The sequence below is a fragment of the Octopus bimaculoides genome, chromosome 28, assembly GCF_046866305.1.
Source record: "Octopus bimaculoides isolate indiv1 chromosome 28, ASM4686630v1, whole genome shotgun sequence".
Classification (NCBI taxonomy): Eukaryota; Metazoa; Mollusca; class Cephalopoda; order Octopoda; family Octopodidae; genus Octopus; species Octopus bimaculoides.
Window position 1 is genome coordinate 4,940,759 of NC_142955.1, and position 26,344 is coordinate 4,967,102.

Here is a 26,344-nt window from a genome sequence, read left to right on the forward strand (position 1 = left end):
GGAAAAGCCCTTGGTCCATCAGCAATTACCACTGAAATGCTTAAAATATCTAAGAGAGTAGGATACGGCTTAGTTACCCATGCAGCAAATCAGGTTGTACAGGAAGGTGCTATACCCAATGACAGCATCATAGTCAACTGCCACAAAGGTATAAGATGCCTTAGGAAAAGGAAATTACAAAGGCATCAAATTGCTGGACTGGGTCAGGAAATTTACAGAAAAGGGTAAAGGGTAAAGACCCACTTGAGTCATGAATGCCCATAGGATTACACCAAGAAAGTTCCCCTCCAAGGCACAAGTCTGGGCAAGGTTGTTTTATGGAAAACCAGCAGTCGCCCATGTATACCAGCCTCCCCTCTCTAAGCCACTGATATTATCCAAGGGTAAGGCAAAGGCTGATACAGCTTGGCACCAGTGACATCACAAATCATTTCTACAGCTGAGTGAACTGGAGCAACATGAAATAAAGTGTCTGGCTCAAGGACACAACACATAGCCCAGCCCAGGAATCAAACTCACGACCTCATGATTGAGCCTCAACACTAACCACTGAGTCAGAGAGTGATACAGTTCAGTTTTATGCCAGAGAAAAGTACTACAAATGCTCTCTTTATTATGAAACAATTGCTGTAGAAGCGTTTAGCTAAAAGTAAGCCACTGTACTTAGCACTTGTTGACCTGGAGAAAGCCCACAACAGGATCCCTTGCTCAGTGTTTGCAGCAGGTCCTTGACTTGCTTACAGAAAACAACTTCCAGGCTGGGTTCTAAAAGTGACAGGAATGCTGGGACTGGTGTATTGCTGTGCAAGGTGACTATTTTGAAGGAGATGAGGTTAAAACATTGGTAAATAAGCTATTTTTCATTAAACGTAACTAGTCCAGGAACCTTTTGATACCACCTCAAATATAGCAATAACTATGTGAGAATAAAGTGGTTTACTTTGAAATTTTTTATCCTTCAGTTCAGGGGAAATCAGTTCCCATGAGCCTTTACAAGGCCTCTGAGGCTGGTGGGAGGGAAGGAGGGAGATATCCTCAAAACAGAAACCTGGTCTGAATGCTTGCAACAGAGTAGACTCTGCTAATAATGGCACCAAAGGTATTACATTGTGTTGTTAATTTGGGTGATGGATTAGGTCTACCTCCTAAGTAGGAAATGGAAGGATTTGAACTCAGCATGTGAAGAACCAGAACAAATACAATCCTTTTGTCTTGAAGTTGCCACACAAAATCAGCCATCAATGTCGAGTGCCTCTAGTTGATTTTATTAAAGCTGGCAACATGGTTTTGATATCGGTTCTTGAATGAATCTTTTCCCCCAGAAGTAGTGCCACCATCAAAGGTTAGGTGGGTTATTCAATGCTTGGTTGATTTCTGTTATTAACTGACAGGTCCCTTAACCCCTTTGGGGTTGCTGGGGTGCTACAGTCATGCAGAGTATCTAGGGTGAGAAAGCCTAGTGGAGCTCATCCCACTCCAAGCTAAACTCATTTTTCCAGCTAAGTGGACTGAAGCAACGTGAAATGAAGTGTTTTGCTCAAGAACACAATGTGTCTCCCTGGTCCAGGAATCAAAACCACAATCTTAGTCATGAATCCAACACCCAAACAACTAAGCCACATGCCTCCACTGTGCACACATTTATGAATGAAAATACAGTTCTAAATACTGGTTATTTGTTTAAGGTTTAAACTGCAATTAATAACTAAATAAATATCCAAGTATTCTTAATTATTTCTCTTTATTAAAAATATCAAAATAGTAAATAAAGTTATCAATGTACATATATTGTGGTTATATAAAACGTAGTGTTAAGGTGTTATCATACTGTTAATGTCTTTCTTGTGTGAATACATTTATTGATATATTCTTCTTTCATTGAATGAAGTTTGGCATTGATATAGGCACAGGACATGAATGGATGCTTAAGAAGTTTGCTTCCCAACCATGTGGTTTTCCATCATCATTTAACATTCATTTTCCATGCTGCCATGGGTTGGTTGGTTTGACTAGAGCTAATAAGGCCAGAGGACTACACCAAGCTCTTGCTGCCTGCTTTCACAGGATTTCTGTGGTTAGATGCCTTTCCTAAGGTGAACCATTCCACAGAGTGTACTGGGTGCTTTTTATGTGGCACCAGCACCAGTATAAATTCTGCTGTGGTGGATGGATCAACAAGAGCCTTGGGTGAATTTGGTAGCTGGAAAATGAAAGAAGCTTGTCATTTATAAATCCGTTTGAGAAGACCTGTCAAGCCAAGTGAAATTGTAGTTGTGGCCAATGCCAGTGTCGTGTAACTGGCACCCATGCCAGTGATACATAAAAAGCACCTTTCAAACTTTGAGCTTCGGCAATATAGCATGCTTGAGAAGACCTGTGAAGCCAAGTGAGATCGTAATTGTGGTTGATGCCCAGTGCTGCCAGTGACTGTACAAAACTGTACGTTTTGGCCAAAATTTTGATGTGCTGTATGTTCAGTTGAATTTGCTCGACGTTTTAGTGATCTTACCATTGGTCTTTAAAATTCAGGTTTTGATGCATTGATTGATTGATTTTTCACGTGTGTTTGTGAGCTTAATAAAAATAAAAGTACGCCTGGTCTGCATGCAAGCACGCATTGATTGACGAGGTCAAGAGTGTCTGTAATTTTGGGTGAACATATATACATCCTGTTTACCATGCCATTAGCTGTCATAACACAAGAACTTTTCTCACAGACTGAAGGTACGTGATTGTTTTTTTAAAAGTTTGATAAATTAGACTCAATTTTACACACATATGTGTAGTTGTGTTTTTTGAGAGAATGATTTACCACGTGCATATTTATGTAGCTTCTCTCCTGTACAAATGTATTTAAGTGTTGTTCAGTTTGTGATAAGGATTCTCTCCTGTATGAATACACTTATGTTTTGCTAAGGCACCATTTTGAGTGAATGATTTACCACAAATATCACAGTGATATGGTTTATGTCCTGTGTGTGTATGTTTGTGAGTAATTAAGTTACCTTTCTTAGAGAATGATTTATCACAGACATCACACTGATATGGTTTATCCCCTGTATGAATGTGTTTGTGATTGGTTAAGTGCTGATTTAGAGAGAATGATTTGCCACAGATATCACATTGATATGGTTTCTCACCTGTATGGATGTGTTTGTGTGTAATTAAGGTACTTTTCTGAGAGAATGATTTACCGCAGATATCACAGTGATATGGTTTATCTCCTGTATGAATGTGTTTGTGGGCAGTTAAGTGCTGATTTAGAGAGAATGATTTACCACAGATATCACATTGATATGGTTTATCTCCTGTATGAACAAGTTTGTGTGTAGTTAAGCTACCTTTCTGAGAGAATGATTTACCACAGATATCACAGTGATATGGTTTCTCTCCTGTATGAATTCGTTTATGAGTAGTTAAGTTATCACTTTTATAGAAAGATTTACCACAGATATCACAGTAATATCGTTTGTCATTTGAATGAATGAGTTTGTGAGAAGATAAGTTATATATTTGAGAGAATGATTTACCACAGATATCACAGTGATATGGTTTCTCTGCTATATGAATGTGTTTGTGTAATGTTAAGTTACTTTTCTTAGAGAATGATTTACAACAGATATCACAGTGATATGGTTTTGGCTTGCCGCCTGTATGAGTGTATTTGTGTGTTGTTAAGTTACTCTTCTGAGAGAATGATTTACCACAGATATCACAGCAGTGTGGTCTAGGATGATGTCCTGTATGAATGTATAAGTGTGTAGTTAAATTACTTTTCTGAGAAAATGATTTGCCACAGATATCACAGTGGTGTGGTTTTGCATTCTGTCCTGTATGAATATATAAGTGTGTAGTTAAGTTACTTTTCTGAGAGAATGATTTACCACAAACATCACAGTGATATGGCTTCTCTCCTGTATGAATACGTTTGTGTCTATTTAAGTCATCGTTTTGAGAAAAGGATTTACCACAGATATCACAGTGATATGGCTTCTCCCCTGTATGAACACGTTTGTGAGTAATTAAATTATATATTTGAGAGAAAGATTTACCACAGATATCACAGTCATATGGTTTCTCTCCAGTATGAATACGTTTATGTGTAGTTAAATTACTTTTCTGAAAAAATGATTTACCACAGATATCACAGTGATATGTCTTTTTTTGTGTATGAATACGTTTGTGTTTAGATAATTGATTACTTCGAGAGAATGATTTACCACAGATAGCGCAGTGATATGGTTTCTCCCCTGTGTGTGTATGTTCATGAGCAGTTTGGTTACTTTTCAGAGTGAACGACTTTTTACAGATGTCACAGTAGTATGATGTTTTTCCAATATCTTTTGATATCTCATCAATAAATCGAATCATTTTTGACTGTGTTTCAGATTTAACATTGTTCTCCCACAATTCAATTTCCATGTCTTTTCTTGTATCAACACAATATGCAGATGCTTTTCTTCTTTTTAATTTTAAATTTGCTATTCTCAACAAATATTTCCACTGCTACATCAACTGTGATCTTAGTCAATATCTGAAGATACTGCAAACTCATTTGCAATCCAAGTTTAATTACAATGTAAAAATCATCTTGTACATTTTGCAGACTGCAAAAATTTTGCTAATATTCTTAGTCAGAGAAAATATTTCCCAGTAACAAATACAGTTGTTTTACTTCAGCGTAACATTTTCCTTTAATTTTAGCAGGTGATAAATAATGATGATCTATCCAAGGTGAAGAAGATATTCTTGAATTCCAATGTCGAATGGTAATCTGAAATAACAGAGAGACAGTGTAAGCCATAGAAGACACTTAGAAATTGAGATTCAATAGTCAAAATTGTTCTGTTTTATCTTTTACTAGATTCAATCTAGTAAATCGTTGGCTGCAGCCATGCTGGGACATCACCTTGAAGAAATGTTTTAGTCAGATGTATTGACTTCTGTACTTAGTTTTTTAAAGCTTGGTACTTTGGTACTTTTTCTATCTCTTTTTTGTCGAACCTCTAAGTTACAGGGACGTAAACACACCAGCACCAGTTGTCAAGCAAGTGGTAGTGGTGGAGGAACAAACACACAATCATCATCATTGTTTAACATCCATTTTCCATGCTAGCATGGGCTCGATGGTTTGACATGGAACTGGCCAGCCGGGAAGCTGTCCAGACTCCAAACATCTAATTATGACATGGTTTCTACAGCTGTATGCCCTTTCCAACACCAACCACTTTACAGGGTGTGCTGGATGGTTTTTATGTGCCACCAACACAGGTGCATTTATGCAGCACTAGCACAGGTACATTTTACTTAGGTCTGGTACCTGCAAAGGCCAAGTCTATATGTATGGAAGACTGATTTTACTGAGCTTGATGTGTCTTTTCAAGTACAGCAAATCTTGACATCTCTCAGTCCCTTGTCATTTCTTCAGTGAGGCCTAGCATCCAAAGATCATTCCTCACTACTTCCTGGGTCTACCCCTTCTACAGGTTCCCCCCACAATTAGAGCTCAGCACTTCATTACACAACTGCATAGGCTTCTTTCAGCTTCTGTCTACCAAATCCACTCACAAGGCTTTGGTTGGTCCAAGGCTGTAGGAGAAGACACTTGCCCAGTGTTCCACACACTAGGACTGAACTCAAAAATAAAAAAAGTGGTTGGGAAGAAAAGCTTCTTACCACATATATGGGTAAAGACCCCCTTTGGTCATGAATCAGCATAGGATTGCACATAAAAAGTTATCCTCCGAGGCATGTCTGGGCAAGGTTGTTTTATGGAAAACCAGCAATCCCCCATGCATATCAGCTTCCCTTCTCTATGCCACCGATGTTATCCAAGAGAAAGGCAAAGGCTGCTATAATTTTGCACCAGTGACATCACAACTCATATCTACAGCTGAGTGAATTGGAGCAACATGAAATAAAGTGTCTTGCTCAAGAACACAACACACAACCTGGTGCAGAAATCGAACTCACGACCTCATGATTGTGAGCCTAATGCTCTAACCACTGAGCCATGCACTTTCGCTTACCATAGCTGTACTTTTAAATATGTTATCAAAATTACATCATAAGGTCTATGTATTTACTGACTACATATACACCTTCACATTGTGTAACATTATGTGTTACAGCACAAAATGGTGTGCAGTAATATTCTTCTTTCTCCAGAAATGTCGTTCATCATTGCTTGGTTGTCGCTGTTGTTGCTTTGTCCCCAGATGAGCCCAAGATCTCTAGTGATGATGGAATTGTCGAAACAATTGTTTAACTGGCACTCTGTCGCTTACGATGACAAGGGTTCCAGGTGATCCGATCAACGGAACAGCTTGCTCGCGAGAGTAATGTGCAAGTGGTTGAGCACTCCACAGACACACGTACCCCTTCACATACTTCTCAGGGAGATTCAGCGTGACACAGTGTGACAAGGCTGGCCCCTTTGCCAGCTGAGTGAACTGGAGCACCGTGAAATAAAGTATTTTGCTCAATATATATAAATATATATATATATAAATAAATAAATAATTATCAAAACAGCTTCATCGGGGAGTTTAACTCCCCGATGAAGCTGTTTTACTAAATAGATCGTATTGATTAATCATTTAATTATATAATTATAAATGGAGATGCTCTTGGTACATCAGTTGAAACATTTGTCAGATATTTCATTTATTAATGTCTATATTTTATAGATCTTATCTTATAGATATAAGAATAAATAAATAATTAATTAACATACCACTTTCCATTGTTAACTTTGTTTTATATATATGTGTGTGTGTATGAGTACGTATATGTGCATGCGTGTATATATATATATATATATATATATATATATATATATGCACACACACAAGGAGTGTCAGGGAATTTGAGAACACTCATTGGTACAAGCTGTATGTACTAAGGAGAGGCCAATTCCTCTTTGCAAAGACAGAGGAAAACTGTTCCATTGGTGCCTAGTTTCACTTAATACAGTAAAAATTTCTTACAAACATACCATGCTCTGGTTGGTCTCTGATAAGAAAAACTTAGATTAAGGTCAAATGACTGAAAGTCTTAACAAGGAGAAATGACAGCACAAATTCTTCTGATGTCCACAGAGATACACATTAAGTTTCTAGCAACAGTGATTGTTTAGTTGTAGTGAGTAATGAAGGTCATGTCATATCACCTCACATCTTCCCACAGGGTCTTAGAATTAATACTGTGGGATACATCTTGGTGTTGGATGGACGAAGTATGCAGAGGAATGCTATACATGTTTAACCAATACTCAGTGCCTTCTTACAAAGTCCACATAACCCAAGAGTGGATATCAGACCATCTTTACAATAATTTAACATCAACTGTTCGTTGCATATATTAATGACATAGACGCCAACTTGAAAAATGTTACAGCATTGAAATATGCAGATGACATCAAGCTGTCCCTTGAGATAAAAAGAACAGATCCTATATGCTAGAGATCTTACCTGCAATCAGACTTGAATGCAATGCAGCAATGGATTACTGACGGGCAACTCAAGCTAGCTGTGGACAAGTGCACCACCATGCACTTTGGGAAGAAAAACCCAGCTTTTACATACTCCTTCAACAACACCAAACTTAAGAAGTTTGTTGGTGAACGTGATCTAGGTATTATTGTAAACAGCGATCCGCGTTGGACAAACCACATCTCTAAAATTGTCAAGAAGTCTGAGGGTGTCTTAGCATCTCTCAGTAAGACCATTGTCAGCTACTCTCCAGCTGTCTGTTTAAAACTGTATACGACTATGGTATGTCCAGGGTTTGCATCACCAGTCTGGAAACCCTATCTTGCTCAGCATATCATTCTCCTGGAAACTTCAGAAACCTGCAAACAAACAGATATCTGATGTCAGGTATCTACCATACTCTGAACGTCTTGCTTCCCTGAGCATGGACATATTAAAGTTTAGACGTCTGGCAACTGAGTTGGCAGATATCCACCATCTCTCCAACAACCTTGGGCACTTTTTTGAATTCCAAGTCTAGCTCTCGTGAGTAAGCTTACAAAGTCAGAAAGCAACACAGCACTCATGACTTTTGGAAACATTTTTTCACACTCAGGATTGCTGAAGCATGGAATAAACTATCCACATCAGTTGTTAGCTGTCGACACACTCCATCCTTCAAAATTTACATGCTTCCTGAAATTCCATAACTGTAGATCTAATGATTCCACTTTTTTTTTGCCGTGCACATGAGCACTGTATATAACAATTTCATTATTATTATTATTTAAAAAAAAAATTCTGGCAGTCAAATTTGCCAGACTTAAATCCAATGGACAACTATATTTGGAGCATTGAAAGGGAACCTATACTATAGTTTCACTGAAGGTTGCTATTGTCCAGACAATGTCCAAAATAGACATTATCTGGATAATGTAAATTAACCAACTTTAAAAATACGGTCTGTTCACTCAATATAAAGAACAGCGCAATCCAGGATTTCTAAAAAGTTGATAATAAATCTAGTACTGTATACTGTTAGACGATGATGGTATATATATATAAAATTAATATATACCGCAGTTTGCAATGTTTCGCCAAAATGGAAAATTATAATTGTCACTGGCTGTGACTAGGGTGTTAGAAACACCTAAAGCTTCTAGAGCGATTCTAGTTTACTTAGATGAAAATATTTTAAGATTATTATTTAAAAATATCCTTACCTTAGAAGTTAAATTTTCACTTAATTAGTAACACAAAATAAAAACAGAATGAGATTTTAAGATTTATGTAACGGAGAATTTATCCACGGATTGCGGTCCAAAGAATCAACACTGGTCAGCGAAAAGCAAATCACCATTACTACGCATGCGTATTTAATATATAACGTATGTAAGGGGAAACAACTCACTTTTTAAATTAAAATTTATGTTATTGTATGTAGTTTTTGTCCTATCACAGACCGTTTTCAAAACACGTGGAGATTTTCTATGTAACAATGTAAACAACAATGTGTTCATAGCCATCGTTAGATATGTATCTGACATTGATTAGTTTATTGAGAGATAATATGGTTTACTGCTAGTTTTTCCACTGTGTATGGATTTCCTTAGTATGTAGATTGGACACCTTGTGATGGCTCCTTGTTCTTCCACTGGCTGTGCCTGTTTCAGTGACAGATGGAATAACGTTTATTGATTCACTGGTTCATGCTGTATTACCACCCTTATTTGACTCTGCTAAGTCTGAGCTATTAAGTGGCGATCTTTCGGCTTCTGCAAATATTTCAGGGTTGTTTACTTCTATGCAGTTTTGCTGGCCATCAACATCTTCTACCGACTATTTGAGTTAATTTTGCAAATACTCAACCATGATCTTGGGTGTCATTCGCATCATTTTCTGACTCTTTAGAGTATGCAGCTCTTTAGTTTAATTTTAGCTTTTGCCATCACATTAGTTAGGGTTGTGAACAGACAGGTGAACAAAATTTCAACTAGAGATTAATGATAAGCAATGATAATGGGTAATCTATTTGACGTTCGAAAAATCGAATCTTTTAGTTTCAATTTCATTTCAGATTAACGTGTTTCGTGAACGCCCTGCTGCTCCTCGTTTCATTGCAAACCCCAACGAAATACTGATAGACCAGCAGATAATCAATGAAAGGCATACGATTTCGACACTGATTCGATCTTTGTCAGATTCAGCGACTTGCATTGCTTGGTGTGCCCGTCGTGATTGTTGACGAATTCTCAGGTGCCCAGAGCGAAACTATTCAAAATAAAACTAACATTTACCCTCGCTTTTTATCGCTGTTTGCAGTGTGTTCCGCTTTTAATTATGAAATGTTTTATTGAAATAAACTTTCTGGATCACTATGGTTTTACGAACGTCAAGTAACAAATTTCCTAATAATGTTCTGGTTCTTTGAGAAGGTATATCAATGACATTACACCCATATCTACTAACCAATCACCATAACTTCTATACAGATACTCCGATTCAATTTAAATCACATAGAAACCTTGCTCTACAACAACAAACTTAAAACAGCTTGTACATAATTCACTATCTCTTCCCCTTCGAGTAACATCAGAGAACATGAAACAGCATACTATCACATAATCATTAAGCAGGCACTGGCTCAGTTCTGTGATACTTTTGCTTCCCAACACCACCACCACCGCATCCTGGATGTTGCAGTAAATTGGAGGGTCACTGTTTCCGTAGCCGAACAGAACAAAACTCCGAAGTATCGGGACCTGGCAGAGAACTATCTCTTCCAGCCTTGAGACGTTTGGAGGGGCTGGGCCGTTAACGGCGAAGTTCTTGTCGTCGTCGGCAGCTCGCTTCAACCGAGGTGTCAGGTGATGCCCGTGAGGGGGCTTGACTTTTACAACGCTTTAGCCTTGCCATCGCCCGTAGCTATGCCGCGAACATGTTGGCTTGCTTCAGTAGGTTCCATCGAACCTTGTGATGTGTGATGCTGCATTGATTTTTTTTTTCGTGCAGATTAGCAATATTAATTAAAACCTGGCGTTCTACCACAGTCAATGACATAAACATACCACGTACACAGAAGGCCAAACTAGTAGGAGTTACATTACCACACGCCCACAACATTGACAAAAGACAGCAAAGAAAGGAAAACAAAGCCAATCTATAATATTCTTTACAGAAACAGCGCTAGTATTATGACGTCATAATAATAGGGGTGAATCTTTAAATGTTTTGGAATAAAAAATAAAACGACAAAAGTAACTTGGTTTATTGTTCGTAAGCATTTCTATAAATCTTCTGCCATAGGCAGGTCTGTCGACCATGGTTTGTAATTTAGTTTGGAGAAAAATTACTCTGCAGTTTTGGTTTGAAACTGGCAAACATTTGTAGTCAACGCCAACTCTCAAAATTAACAACAAAGCACAATATAGATTAACTAATCACATTAACACCATCAGCAACAACACTGGTACATTCCAGCTAAAATAATGCACCTATCATTGCAACAGCAAGCAAATGTCTTTATCAGATATTTCTCGAAAATCATCCACCATAAACTACACAAAGAAGAAGGGAACACTTAAAAAACAAAAATATCTTCTACTAAGACTGTGATTTTCACCCTTTCCTTTCATCAGACAAACGACAGCTTGAGAACCAGAAAAAAATCAGACATAAATCACAGAGTTGAAGTGCTGTTTGATTTTTGCTTCACTGTTGACTTCATCATCCCACTTCCATCAGTGAATCACCCCTTCCTTTCTCATTCATATGTTGTGACAGAGAAATACAAAATGAGTATTATTATAGTAGATAGTACACTAGTTAAACAAACTACATGGCTACCATACAGACAAGAAAGTATTATTTCGAACGCAGTATAGCTGTGAAAACAGTAGAAAGTTTGGTTATTTTACTCTTATTTGACAGAAAACATTGTCAGCAGACAGTCATGAGAGGGCAATTTAGCTTAATGGTAGAGTACTCAGCCAGTAGCTGAGATCTGCAGGTTTGTGTCCCATGGATGTCTGCTGACAACTGATTCAGTCATATAAGGATAAAATTCCCAATCATTCTGCTGTTTTCATGACTATACTGCATTCAAAATATTACTTTCTTGTCTGTATGATACAATACATATTCAACACTTCCAAAAACAAAGAAAGTTTGTTCACATATGTTGTTATATAGCTAACAGTATTTTGTGGAAAAAATTATATTCCTCTGACAAGCGGAAATTTGAATGGCAAACAACATGTAGTGTACATATGTACAAATCGTTCATTAAAGCCCATATGCACATTTCATGTAGCTTGCAAATTTTCACATTTTACATAGAAAATAAATAATATTTCACATACTTTTTGCTAAAAGCATAATCATGGATCGATAGAAGAAGTGTGTGGACTATGTTGAAAAATAAACCTCATTTGGTCACATTTCATGAGTGTATTTTGGTCAGCCTATGAAAGATGGAAGCATTCCCAATCCACCCATTATCACCTCATTGATTACATAATTGTGAGGTCTTCCCTGAGGGAAGATGTCCAAGTAACACATTCTTTCTCCATTGGTGAGTGTTGGTCTGACCATGGACTGATACAATCAAAGGTCAAATTTGATATCTGCAGTCCTATTCATAACAATTGCACCTCAACCAATTGGAAAAGTGGATGTGACAAAGGTGAAGAACAATGACAATTTAACCTCATTTTAAACAACCTGTGACAACAAACTTGCAGACATCTCAGACAACACAAATAATGAATCAGTGTTGTCTGCTTTAAAAAATGCTGTATTTGAGTCATCTTGTGAAACACTTAGGTCTATTAAGAGAAAGAGTCAAGATTGTTTCAGCTCAAAAGATCCAAACATCCTTCTCTTTTGGACAATATGCCATCATTAATGGATGTCAAACAAAAATAATTCCATAAAACGCAAAGAGCTCAAAAAGGCCAGAAATACATGCCAATCTCAACTGAGGCAAATGAAATAGACATGGTGGTGAAAGAAGGCATAAGAGTTGCAGAATGCTGTGGATAAATGTGACTTCAAGTCATTCTATCAGAATTTTAAGATGTTTTTGAACCTCCACCTGATGGCTCAATTCTCGTGCTTTCAATTGAGGATAATCTTTTGACAGACAACAAAGAGATCACAAAGTGCAGGGCAGAGCATTTTTCAAATGTTCTGAATATGGACTCAGTTGTTGAGGAACTGATCAATAACATACCACAGAGGATTGTCCTTGAAGAACTGTCAGTTGCTCCATCAAATACTGAAAAAAAAAAAAAAAAAAGGCCATAAAACAGCTCAAGAATGGAAAGCCGTCTGGGAAGGATGGCATACCAGCCAAGATATACAAAAGTGGTTGCAATCTGCTGCTGAACAAATTACATGAACTCATCTCCTTATTCTGGAAATCAGGATTAATCCAACAGGAGTTTAAAAATGCTTCTATTGTCCATCTTTAGAAGCACAAAAGCAACAAATGTGAATGTGACAACCATAGAGGTATCTCCCTTCTGTGTGTTACCAAGAACAGCATTGCAAGGGTTATCCTAAACAGATTAAATGATGCCCTTTGACAGCTTAGTGTTGCCTGAATCTCAGAATAGATTTTGGTAGAGGCACAGTGGATATAATTTTCAGCCTGAGGCAATTGTAGGAAAAGTCTCGTAAACACAACTGAGACTTTTTTAACATTTTTGATACCATATTTAGGGATGCTCTTTGGGTTGTCCTTAGAAAGCTAAGTGTTCCAAAACTCCTCACCTCATCCTTGGAAAAGTTTTTTCACTACATATTTCAATATAATTAGAACATACACCACTCTGAAGCCTCCTATTTATAGATAATTTCATTAAAAAATATCCATTTTTTGGAAGTTATGAGGCAACACAGCTTGGTGGGTGGGTGGGGGGTACACACCTGTAGGAATGCTGAAGTTTCAAGTTGGTTCCAGCCATTTATGTTTATATTTCCATTCTTTCAAACCACTTTTGGTCACCACACATTACTACGAGTTAACAGTTAAACATTTGTTCCTTTAGCAACAATTAAAAAGATGTTTAGTTCAACATCTATTCTGATCACAGTGACAAACTATAATTGTTCAACCTGCTAGAAATAGGAGACAAATCTCAGTTATATTACATCCTTCCTTTGTGAATAAGGAAATGACACATATACCACTAACTGATGGATGGAGTGGTCATGACTAGAATGCATTTGATTATAGAATGTTTTCTAACTCATTCTAAAAGGCCGTTCTGTAAATTACTTCTTTCAACTATATAGACTATGACATCACAATTCTCTAAATGAATCTAAAATTTTTTAGTCTCTGTCAATGTTTAAGACACCAACAACGATGTTTTATAGTCTCTCTCTCTCTCTCTTGCTCAACTTTATTCTCTGCAACAGAAGTCTGGGGATTCACTTATTTACTCTGTTCCATAGTTTGTATAAAATGTTCTAGAATAGGCTGTTATCATCTACACCAGTGACACAAGAGCCAGCTATTACCCATCACAATTTATGAGACAATAAAAGTTTCAGGTGACACTGTCACTTGAAAATTAACATTCAATAAACCATTAAGTTATGAAGGAATGCAATTATATAAATCTTAACAACAGAATCATTCCCATAATGGAATACATATATTAAACTTTTCACCAATATATACATGACATTTTTAAGAATGTATAAAAAACCCAGAATATACATCTTAAATATATCCTATTATGTTATGATTTGGTTACGCGGATATTTTGAAAATACTTCACATAATGACAACTGTGCCCTGCATAGTTATGAGCTGCCCTTTGGCAAGGAAAGCACCCATTCAGTCACCGTCAGGGATACAGCAAAGTCATGGGACTGTAGCATGGTAGATTGTGAAGAGATAATGGAAGAGTTCCACTCAGCCAACGGTGGTGCTTCTTATATTGATGCTGAGCAGAAGAATGCAAGCTCTATCAAGAGAGTAACTGCAACACATCTATAAGGGCAGCATCCGTGGTTGTTGAATCAGCTAATGAAGGATTCACTGACTGAAGTTCCCAATTCAAATTCATAATAATGGAATTGGATTGCGACAGAGCCATGGGAATCTGCTAAAGCAGGAAAAAAAAATGTTATGATGAAATATATTCTCTTATGGTTGTGTATATATTGCTAACAATAATGGAATGTGATGTTATCACTGATATACAAAAATATATTTCTCATCTATTTATCCACTCTGTCAAATAACAGTACCTTTTCTTCTTGCTGGATATAAGTCAAATGAACTACACAGATGAATATTCTGAAAGACTCTTTTTTATTAAAGACATCAGAATGCTTAGCTATGACACCAATATAGAAATACTGTTAGAAGGTCATTGTCATACTGTTTTCATTTAATTCTTGTGTGAATACATTTATTGTTATGTAAGGAAACTCTTACAAAGAACGAGAGTTGATATTGCTGTAGTTATTCTTCTGTACGAACACATACATGAGAAGTTAACTGTCTGATATTGAGAGAATGATTTACCACAGATATCAGTTACACGGTTTCTCTTCCGTATGAATATACTTGTGTTTAGTTAAGTGTGCTCTTTGTGAAAATGATTTACCACAGATATCACAAAGATATGGTTTTTCTCCTGAATGAATACGTTGATGAGTAGTTAAGTGATGACTTCGTGAGAAGGATCTACCACAGATATCACAATGATATGGTTTCTCTCCAGTATGAACACGTATATGAATTGCTAAGTTAAATGTCTGGGAGAAAGCTTTACCACAGATATCACAATGATAAGGTTTTTCTCCTGCATGGACGTATTTATGTTTAGTTAAAATACTTCCATTAGAGAATGATTTACCACAGACATTACACTCATATGGCTTCTCTTCAGTATGAATACGTTTGTGAGTAGTTAAGTTACTACTTACATTAAATAATTTACCACAGATATTACAGGGAAATGGCTTCTCTCCTGTATGAATGCGTATGTGTACAGCTAAGTGAGTTCCTTCAGAGAAAGATTTACCACAGATGTCACAGTGATATGGTTTCTCTCCAGTATGAATACGTTTGTGAGTAGTTAATTGATCATTTCGATAGAATGATTTACCACAAATATCACAGTGATAAGACTTCTCTCCTGCATGAATACGTTTGTGTATAGCAAGGCTGTCTTTTCTAGTGAATGGCTTGTTACAGATATCACAGGGATGTGATTTTTTTCTTTTATCTTTTGCCATTTCATCAAGAAAATCATTCCTTTGAGTCTCTGTTTTACAATTTATAATGTTTTCACTTTTTTCCATAATTTCTCGTCTCCTATCACAATTTACAGATGTTTTACTTCATCTCACATTATATTCCAAACAAATCTTCTGCTATACACCACTCTGTAAGGTGGTTGGTGTTAGGAAAGGCATCCAACCGTAAAAAACCATGTCAAAACAGACAGTGAAACCTGGTGCAGTCTTCTGGCTTGCTAGAGTCTGTCAAACCATCCAACCTATGCCAGTGTGGAAAACGAACGTTAAATGATAATGAAGGTGATGATGATTCCACCAACTGCAATCTTAATATCTGAAGATGCAAGAAGTGCTTTTGCATGCCAAATTTAAGTACAAACCCAAATCATCTTGCACACATTTTAGACATGGAAGTAAAGAAATTTTGCCAATAATCTCTGTGAGAAGAAGTATTTCACAGTATCTTTAAAACAGGTTTATATAACATGGTTATATATGTTCTGTACATCTTCCTTTAGTCTTTAAAAGATGATGAAAATTGATGATGTATATGAGAAAAATATTCATTAATTCCAATGTTGTCTGGTATTCTGAAAAATAAAACATAGAAAATTTATAAACAATAGACAATACTTAGAAATTGAGATCGATCAATAATCATTTTATAATACTTTTATAATGGTAAAGTATAGATATAAACCTCTACCTGAATAATTAAAGTTTACTTTTTAATTTACAGTAATCTCTCGCCATATCGCAGTTCATTATTTAAAATTTAGTCGGCTCCTCCTTGGTGTTTTGCATTTATAATAAAACTACCAATGCATCCCGGCGTTGTCCGGGTGTTAAACCCTACAGGCACTTTGTCACAATTATACTATAACACCGGGCTGGCGAAATGCTTAGCGGTATTTCGTCTGCCGCTACGTTCTGAGTTCAAATTCCGCCGAGGTCGACTTTGCCTTTCATCCTTTCGGGGTCGATTAAATAAGTACCAGTTACGCACTGGAATCGATATAAACGACTTAATCCGTTTGTCTGTCCCCTCTGTGTCTAGCCCCCTGTGGGCAGTAACGAAATAAGAAACGTTAGCATACGGGGCAAAATGCTTAGCGGCATTTCATCTGTCTTTACGTTCAAATTCCGCTGAGGTCGTTTTTGCCTTTCATCCTTTCGGGGTCGATAAAATAAATACCAATTGAACAATGGGGTCAATGTAGTTGACCTTTCTGCCCTTGTGCCAAAACTTGAAACTAATATGATGTACCATTATAGAATAGTGGACATTAACAGTTTTCTGTGTCCCGATACATTGCTTGGATATTTTTCAACTTCAGGCGAATTATGAGTGAGAGCAGTCTTTTGAACGAAGACATGTCAGCCGCGACTATTTCATCTGCCCCTCTCTTATATCCAGAACTACAAATACAATATAGCTTTCCAATGTAATTTGAGAGAAAATTGCCTACTACTTCTAGCAGGTCGAGAAACCAGGTAAAGGCTACGGCTATGTCTCTTTATTGTTCTTTAAACCCCAGAGCAGACTTATGATCAAAGCTAAGTTGTTTCCAAGAATATTACGAATCCTATGACCATTAATGGAAACGAAATACTATATATATTGATAAATGAAGAAAAGATGAGCGAATGAAAACATAAACAACAAAAGACACTGGATGATTCTGTGTTTAGCGTGTCATTTTTACTTTATCAAATTTTAGTATCAATTTGTTTGGTGGTTGTGGAAGTTTTCTTTATTTGATGTTGTGCTACTGCCGTCTTCGTTGTCATATAAGTCGTCAAATGTAATTTCTATTATTTTTACCAACAAATGAATACCTTTATGGAATCATCTGACCTGTTCGAAATAACATTCCCTGATCCTGCAGAACAACAATACAAAAACGATAAACAACAACAATAACGACATTTAAAATAAAACAACTTTTGAAAATATATGATGAATATAGAAGGATACCTTGAAAACGTAAATAAACGGTAGAGTAAATTGGCGGGAGAAAGTGACACATCCGATTGTCACAAATACAAACACACACTCTCTCTCTCTCTCTCTTACACTCTTTCTCTCTCGAAAGCCCATTTCGTTAAGAAGTAATAATGCGAAAGAAAAAAATATAACTTAAAATTATATAAATATATATGTATATATATATATGTCTATATATATGAATGTATGAGTATTTCTTTTACGAATTTATGTCTAAAGATAAGAATCAAGTCAAACGTTGACATCTGAAGCTCCAATTTAAGAACCGATTATTTCTAAAAACACAACACACTGATTCATTTTTTGTATGGGAATACGGTGAGTAAACAAAGATTTACTTTAAGGTAGTAGTAATGTGTAAATAAGAGAATTAAGTGAAATATTTCGAGGTTACAGTAATTATATCCAAGTGAAAACAGGTAGGAACACTGGAATAAGACATTTCCTTGTCTTCTAGACTACTACTTCGAGGATAACTTCCAAATTTAAATATTGATCTATTGTTATCTAAAACCTAGGATCTTATATTGCATGTAATATAAAGTAAATTTTAGAGTTGCTGGCCTAGTGTTGATATTCAATTTACCATATGGTCTGAAATCAATCATTAAATAGATTTAAACAATAACAAGACAAATCGTCGGACTAAGGAAGCACCAACAAGTTGGAATTTCTCCGTTTTGATGGGGATTTTTCAGATTTTGTTTTCGTATTGCCCTAAAAATGCTCTGGACTATCTTTCTAGAATAAAAACTGCGAAAAGTGATGTTTTGTTTTTACCCCACCCCTCCCCAACTTCCATCATCCCCTCTTTGGACCGATTTTGGTCGATTTTGTGGGCACTACGCTCTTAAAAACTATAGGAGAAACCTTTTCGGTAAAAAAAAGTAAATATTTTCAGACGAAAAGGGGTGTGATTTAAGGGAGATTGGGTTGTTGTTTCTAGTATATGTCATGATCGGTATGGTTTAGAGTTGATAAAAATCATAAATTTTCAAAAAAGTATTTTTAATACCGTAAATGAATTTATGAGGAGAAAATATCGAAAAACATCATAACCGCAGGTGTGGCTGTGTGGTAAGAAGCTTGCTTCCCATCCACATGGTTCCGGGTTCAGTCCCACTGCGTGGCACCTTGGGCAAATGTCTTCTATAGCCTTGGACCGATTAAAGCCTTGTGAGTGGATTTGGTAGACGAAAACTGAAAGAATCCTGTCGTATATATAAATATATATGTATATATATATATGTGTGTATTTGTGCATGTTTGTACCCCCACCATCGTTTGATAACCGATGTTGGTGTGTTTACCCCCCCCCCCCCGTAACTTAACGGTTCGACAAAAGGAACTGATAGATTAAGTACAATGAATAAGTCCTGGGGTCGATTCGTTTCGCCTTTAGCATGGCCGCAGTCAAATGACAGAAAAAATAAAAGAATACTTGTGAGAGTCAGAAAGAAACGAAGTTGGTCATGGCATATGCTAGAAACAACAGCCAAATCTCCCTTTCCGTCTGAAAATATTTCCTTTCTTTTTTCACCGAAGTCTTCTATAGTTTTTAAGTGCGTAGTGCCCCCCCCAAATCATCGTGTGTGATTCCCCCAAATGGACCAAAATCGGTCGGGGTGGGGTAGATAAAAAAAACCCATCATTTTTCTCAAAATATCAATCCATAACATGAATTCCTACTTTTAGACTGTCCACAATAACTCAGTAATTATGTAACAGGTAAAAGATACCCATGATGGTGACACATAAATGGCACCTGTGCCAGTGACGTGTAAGGGGTACCCATGCCAGTGATACATGAAAGGCACCTGTGCCAGTGACATGTGAAAAGCACCCGTGCTTGGTGACACATGAAAAGCACCTGTGCTGGTGTCATGTGAAAAGTACCCACTACACTCTTGGAGTGGTTGGTGTTAGGAAGGGCATTCAGCCATAGAAACCAAACCGAAGTCAGACTGGAGCCTGGTACAGCTCTCTGGTTTTCCAGTTCCAGTCAAACCATCTAACCTAAGCCAGCATAGAAAATGGATACTAAATGATGATTTAGACAAGACCTGACTAATTACTGACTCTCCACAGATATGAAGTTCAGTCCTTAATGGTGCAGTGTTACGATAGTGCTATAGATAGTGCTATAGATGCTATAGATAGTGCTATAGATGCTATAGACCTCAGTTCTAAAAAATATTTCAATAACACTGGTCAGAAAAATAAATATTTTATTCTCTGGCATAAAATCTTACAGCTGTTTCAGACTAAGTTTTGGGTGCTGATTCCAAAACTGATTTCAGAGTTGCTCTATCACATCACATCACATTTTTGTGGCATCGGTATGTACCTTTATTTACCTGGATCATACCAAAAGTTAACTTTACACCACTATTGGTGGGAATTTTGGCTGGATTGTCATGCTACTTTTGAACAATATATTCAAGCTGAGTTTTGCTTTAAAACCCTTTCTCTTTCCAGGTGTAAACTGCACCACTGTGATCTAGTTACAGATACAACATCAAAAGGAAAGAAGTGTTGTAATGATCCCTATATTATCTGTTACATCTGTGGAAACTTCACTCCACAGGTTCAAAGGCACAACATTAATAGCTTTGTCAAGGTGTATCTTTGCTTATTTTAAAGTAGTACTTGGAGACCATGACAAAACCTGGGCTTCCCACAAAATTTGCAAAACCTGTGTTGAAACTTTGCAATCATGGTCCCAGGGAAAGAATGCGAAGCTCATTTGGTGTGTCAGTGGTTTGGAGAGAACCAACAAACCATGTGGACAAATGCTACTTCTGCCTTGTTAATGTAAAAGGGTTCAATACAAAAACCAAATGCCACTTGCAATACCCAAATATCTCATCTGCCCAATAACCAGTTGCGCACTATGCGCCTGTATTTATTGAGCTTCCACAGATTGGTGATGAAGTCCTCAATTTACCTACTACTAATGAAGATGAACAGTTTATGCCATCTGATACAGACTGGTAACTTTTTTCTGTGTTTATTCAGTCTGAATTGATTGATTTGGTCAGGGATTTGTATTTGCCAAAGCAGTCTGCTGAAACCTGGCACTTGTGTCTCCATTTATTGTAACAGACAAACAGAACTGGAAGCACTTCCAGTCAGATGATCAGCTTGTTTATTGTAATGATGTTGAAGGGATTCTTCTCAATATGGGACTACCGGCATATGATTCACATGAATGGAGACATTTTATTGACAGCTCCAAAAGCAGCTTGAAATGTGTTTTACTTCACAATGGGAATTCGTATGGCTCAATCCCAGTAGAACACTATAAAAATGAAAGAGGAGTATGCCAACATCAAGATTGTTCTGGATAGGTTGCAATATCGTGTTCATGGACGGGTAATTTGTGTCAATTTGGAAATGGTAAATCTTCTACTGGGCCAGCCAGGAGGTTACACTAAGTACCCTTGTTTCCTGTGCTACTGGGACGGTAGAGATACAAAATGTCACTGGGAGAAAAAAAGAATGGTCCCCATAAAACAATTTGATGCTGGGTGACAAGAACATCTTTAATGATCCTTTGGTTGATAGGAAAAACATCGTCTTCCCTCCATTGCACATAAAACTTGGTGTGATGAAGCAATTCATCAAAGCTCTTGATCACAGTGGAGACTGCTTCAGATGTATATGTACAACCTTTCCAGAAGAAGTATTTGATGGACCTCAGATAAGAACACTCCTCAGGGATCTCTTATTTTGTTACAACAATGAGTGCAGTGGTAGTTAGAGCTTGGAATGCCTTTTCTGATGTGTTGCGGAATTTCCTTGGGAACAGGAAAGTTGACAACTGTCAAGAGATTATGGAGAAGCTGCTCTGGAGTTTGAAAGCACTTGGATGTAGAATGGTGAGTTTCCAGAGAAGCTGAGTGATGTTAATGAAGAACAAGGTGAACACTTTCATCAAGATGTAAAGGTAATGGAAGAATGCTGCCAAGGCTGATAGGACTCAAACATGATTACTGCTGGAGTTTGATGAGACACTGCAGAAGCTGTACACAAGAGATTGTCAAAATAAAAATCAAGTTCTTTCATTAATAAGACCATCAGAATGAATTGCCACAATGAATAGAAATTTTGTATTCGTATTTCGTTATCACCAAGCTTAATTCTTACATGCACAACCTTGTGTTTTGATTTATTAGATTTAAAAAAAAAGACATTGTCTATTAAAAATTGTATCTATGTATATTTGATTCTTCCTTTATGAGCATTAAATAGTTGTTTCTAGCAAAAGTAAAAGATTGTATATCTCAAGAATGTAATGTGATAGTCAAAGTCTGATGTTATATTTGGATTTTTTAGCACCCACCAAATTAGCTAAAAACCATTGATAAACTTTATGCCAGAAAATATGTGTTGACCTAGCTACAGACATTTTATTTCATCTCTCTGATTCTTCTTATTTTACTGATACATTTTCTGCCTTCCATCTCTATTAATCAACAAAATATTGAAAGCCACTAACTCAGTTTGTGAAGTTTACAAACCATGTCAATGTATCCAGCAGCTGTTGACATGTATGATGAAGAAATCAAGAGTATTGTATACATTGGTTGGTATTACAGTCACTGAGATTTATATCCTGCCATTAAGAGAAATTTGTTTGCAAACAAGACACTAGTTATATTGTCCTTCTCTCTTAAACTTAACTTTAGCCTCCATAGTAGTATTACGTGCATCCATAATTTCTGTATAGTTTTAATTATGAATATTGTCAGTTTATCTGAAATATAAGCTGTCAAATTCCTCTCAACCACTCTACCTTCTTAAGAATACATCATCATTCTATTAGATGTGTTTATGGGGAGAAAAATATTGAAAAATACCAATCAAGGTGCAGGTATTAATATAATGTTTACTTTTGTTTGATTTGGTATAAGAGTCATGACCCTTAAAAACAACTTGCTTTTGACCAAAGGACTGTGCAGTTGAGGTTGATCTGGAGCTAAATAATGATAGCAACCAATGATGAATGATGCTTCTGATGATCAAAGAATGTTATTGTCTATTAATGTTTGCTTAATATATGTAATGTTACATAATATGTAAGTGCAGCTGAGTCTGTAAATATGTAGATCCACATACGGTTTTATGATTTAATTTGAATGACAAATTAAAAAGTAAACTATATTCTGGTAAAATTATATATTTATAATTTAAAACTGCTTGGGTTTGATATACAAAATATATATACATGTTTACATGTAAATAGAAATCAAAGACTGAAAATTTTCAGATGGTGAATATTCAAGTATAAATATATAGTTACGTGGCACTCTGTTACGACGACGAGGGTTCTAGTTGATCTAATCAACAGAACAGCCTGCTCGTGAAATTAACGCGCAAGTGGCTGAGTACTCCACAGACACGTGTACTTTTAACGTAGTTCTCGGGGAGGTTCAGTGTGACAGTGTGACAAAGCTGGTCCTTTGAAATACAGGTACAACAGAAACAGGAAGAAAGAGTGAGACAAAGTTGTGGTGAAAGTACAGCAGGGTTTGCTATCACCCCCTGCCGGGGCCTCATGGAGCTTTAGGTGTTTTCGCTCAATAAACACTCACAATGCCTGGTCTGGGAATCGAAACTGCAATCCTATGACTGCGAGTCCACTGCCCTAACCACTACCTCCACAAATATATAGTTAATTATAGAGCAAAATTACACAGACTACAAACAGCAGAGAAAATTAAAAGGGAGAAGGTATGGTGAGACAAATCTGACAGCTTGAATATGCATTGTCAGAAAATTTTCAGTCTTTACTCTCTCTCTATTTACATGTACATATATTTTGTATATCAAACCCAAGCAGTTTTATTTGTTTATTCACATAATTGTCTCCATATTTACTCGCTTGGATTCCTCTTATAGCCATTCTTTACCCTGTAGATTTGGACCCTGGTAAAATCTTCAGAATGTAAGTTCAAATCATTAGAGCGCTACTAAGTGTTTCCTATCTTGAGAATCTCTAGATCTCATCTGTTGACTCAGTCCATAATTTTTCATTACAGATATATAGTAAAATTTCTGCAGTTTTATTTCAATTTTTAAAAATTTATATTGTTTCTGTTATTTCAGATGACATTGGAATTAAAGACTGTTGCTACCTTGGATACATTTTCAACATTTACCATGTTTAAAGTGTAAAGGATGTTGATATACAAAACAGATACAGTCCTGTTTATATAAACCTAAATATTTCTATTTCTCAGAAAAATTATTGAATTTCTCTGCTTTATTGCCTCTAATGTGTACAAGATCATTTTGCATGCAGCATCTTTAGATATTGACTAAGGTCACAGTTGATGAAAAATATAGCAGAAGTATTTGTGAAGAATAAAATATAAAAAAGAAAATGGTGTATGCATATGGTGGTGAGAGAAAAATATGATGGAAAATGAATTATGTGAGAATGATATGAAATGTAAAAAACATTCTAAAGAGATTGATTTCACTGATGGTATGCCAAAAAATATAGGAAATACACCATACTCATGTAATATCTGTAAAAAATCATTCTCTCAGAAAAGTAATCTCACTACACACAAACGAATCCATACAGGAGAGAAGCCATATCACTGTAACATCTGTGGGAAAGCATTTGCTGGAAGTAGTAATTTAACTACTCACAAACGTGTTCATACAGGAGAGAAACCATACCACTGCAATATCTGTGGTAAGACATTCTCTAAAAATGATCACTTAATAACTCACAAACGTATTCATACAGGAGAAACCCCATATTGCTGTGACATCTGTGGTAAATCATTCTGTTACAGTTATAGCTTAAGTAGCCACAGACATATTCATACTGGATCAAATGTATATCAGTGTGATATCTGTGGGAAATCATTCACTGGGAGTAGTAACTTAACTGTACACAAACGTATTCATACAGGAGAGAAGCCATACAGGTGTGATATTTGTGGTAAGTCTTTTTCTAAGGGAAGTGCTTTAGCTATCCACAAACGTACTCATACAGGAGAGAAATCATATTACTGTAACATCTGTGGTAAATCATTCTCTCAAAATGAGCACTTAACTAGACACAAACGTATTCATACAGGAGAAAAGCCCTATCACTGTGACATCTGTGGGAAAGCATTTTCTCTGTATGATGTCTTGACTACTCATAAACATATTCATACAGGAGACAAACCATATAACTGCGATATCTGTGGCAAAACGTTCTCTGCAAGAAGTACTTTAACTATGCACAGATACATTCATACAGGAGAGAAGCCATATCAGTGTGATATCTGTGATAAATCATTCTCTCGAAACGATCATTTAACTAAACACAAACATATTCATACAGGAGAGAAACCGTATCACTGTGATGTCTGTGGTAAATCATTCTCTTTGATTAGTAATCTAAATACTCATAGACGAATTCACACAGGTGAGAAACCATATCGCTGTGATATTTGTAATCAATCATTCTCTCAAAAAGGTGTCTTGATAAGACACAAACACATTCATACAGCAAAGAATCTATTTAATTGATATCTATTAGAAATCATTCTCTCAAAACAGACAATTGTATATGTGTATATTGATGCTGACAAATTTCAAAACCATTAAAGAAATACATAAAAATCTATTCACACAAGACACAAGATATAACTGTTTGAAAGTAATCTCTTTGTACTGTATTTAATTTATTTACAGGTGGAAGCAAAAATACTACTGATTTATTTGGGAAAATTTATGAAAAATTTATTGTCATATATCAGTGATAACATCATTGTACAATTTTATTGAAATAAATTTATGTAATATTTCGTCATTGTTGCATTTAAGTATGATGTATAAAGTTTAGATTTTGTATACATTGTTTCATTGTTGTATGTATCCCGTGGTTAGAATGGTTCTAATGCTGCAATATGTTGGACTTCTTACATTTTCTTGAGTCTCAGAACCTTGAGTTTTGATTTCGTCACTCATTTTGAATATCTTACAGAAGAAAAGCGGATCTCTGTGCATAACACCTATGTAATGGGAGTGGGAGCGGGGAGATAACTCCTACTGACCATATCATACGAGATACATTATAAATAGTCTCAGTGATAATTGCCATTTTATTTTGCACGGCCAGCCAGAGTACGTAAAGCAAGACAAGAGGTCTACTACATAATTAGAAGGATTCCCAACATTGTTGATGGTGATTTCTAATTTAACCCTTTGGAGATGGAGCCTCATTTGGAGTTTCAGTGCCAAGAAGACAGCCCTTTTCCCAAGCCCTACAGAGGGCATGCACTAAAAAAAGTAATAAAAAACAAAACAAAATAAAATAATTACTTTACAGCTATATAAAACTATATTCTTGTAGGAAATTGGGATCTTTTTTAAAACGGGGGCCACATTTTTCATTAACGAAACACTTTGAAACTTGGAACACTGGTAGAATGTGTCATAGAAAACATCTTTTTCTCTTAGTCTTCTTTAAAAAAAAAGAAATCCATAAGTTATTCTATGTTAAAGTTGTCGTATTTCTGTAATTTCAACCAATCACTGACGTCCATTCAGCCGATATACATTAAGTGCCGACTTCATAAACAAACGA

General features: G+C 36.3%; 2 protein-coding genes across 2 annotated transcripts; one reads left to right on the forward strand and one right to left on the reverse strand.

Moving 5' to 3' along the window:
- Positions 1 to 1,724: 1,724 nt before the first annotated feature.
- On the reverse strand, positions 1,725 to 17,840 carry LOC128251036 (uncharacterized). Its single transcript, XM_052977309.2, has 3 exons — positions 17,716 to 17,840; positions 15,053 to 16,327; positions 1,725 to 4,256 (listed from the first exon to the last, which is right to left on the reverse strand). Exons 2-3 carry the CDS (start codon positions 15,798 to 15,800, stop codon positions 2,854 to 2,856), a joined length of 2,151 nt encoding a protein of 716 aa, XP_052833269.2. The 5' UTR covers positions 15,801 to 16,327; positions 17,716 to 17,840; the 3' UTR covers positions 1,725 to 2,853.
- Positions 17,703 to 25,562, forward strand: LOC106879274 (uncharacterized). Its single transcript, XM_014928773.3, has 2 exons — positions 17,703 to 18,063; positions 23,857 to 25,562. Exon 2 carries the CDS (start codon positions 24,166 to 24,168, stop codon positions 25,282 to 25,284), a length of 1,119 nt encoding a protein of 372 aa, XP_014784259.1. The 5' UTR covers positions 17,703 to 18,063; positions 23,857 to 24,165; the 3' UTR covers positions 25,285 to 25,562.
- Positions 25,563 to 26,344: the final 782 nt, after the last annotated feature.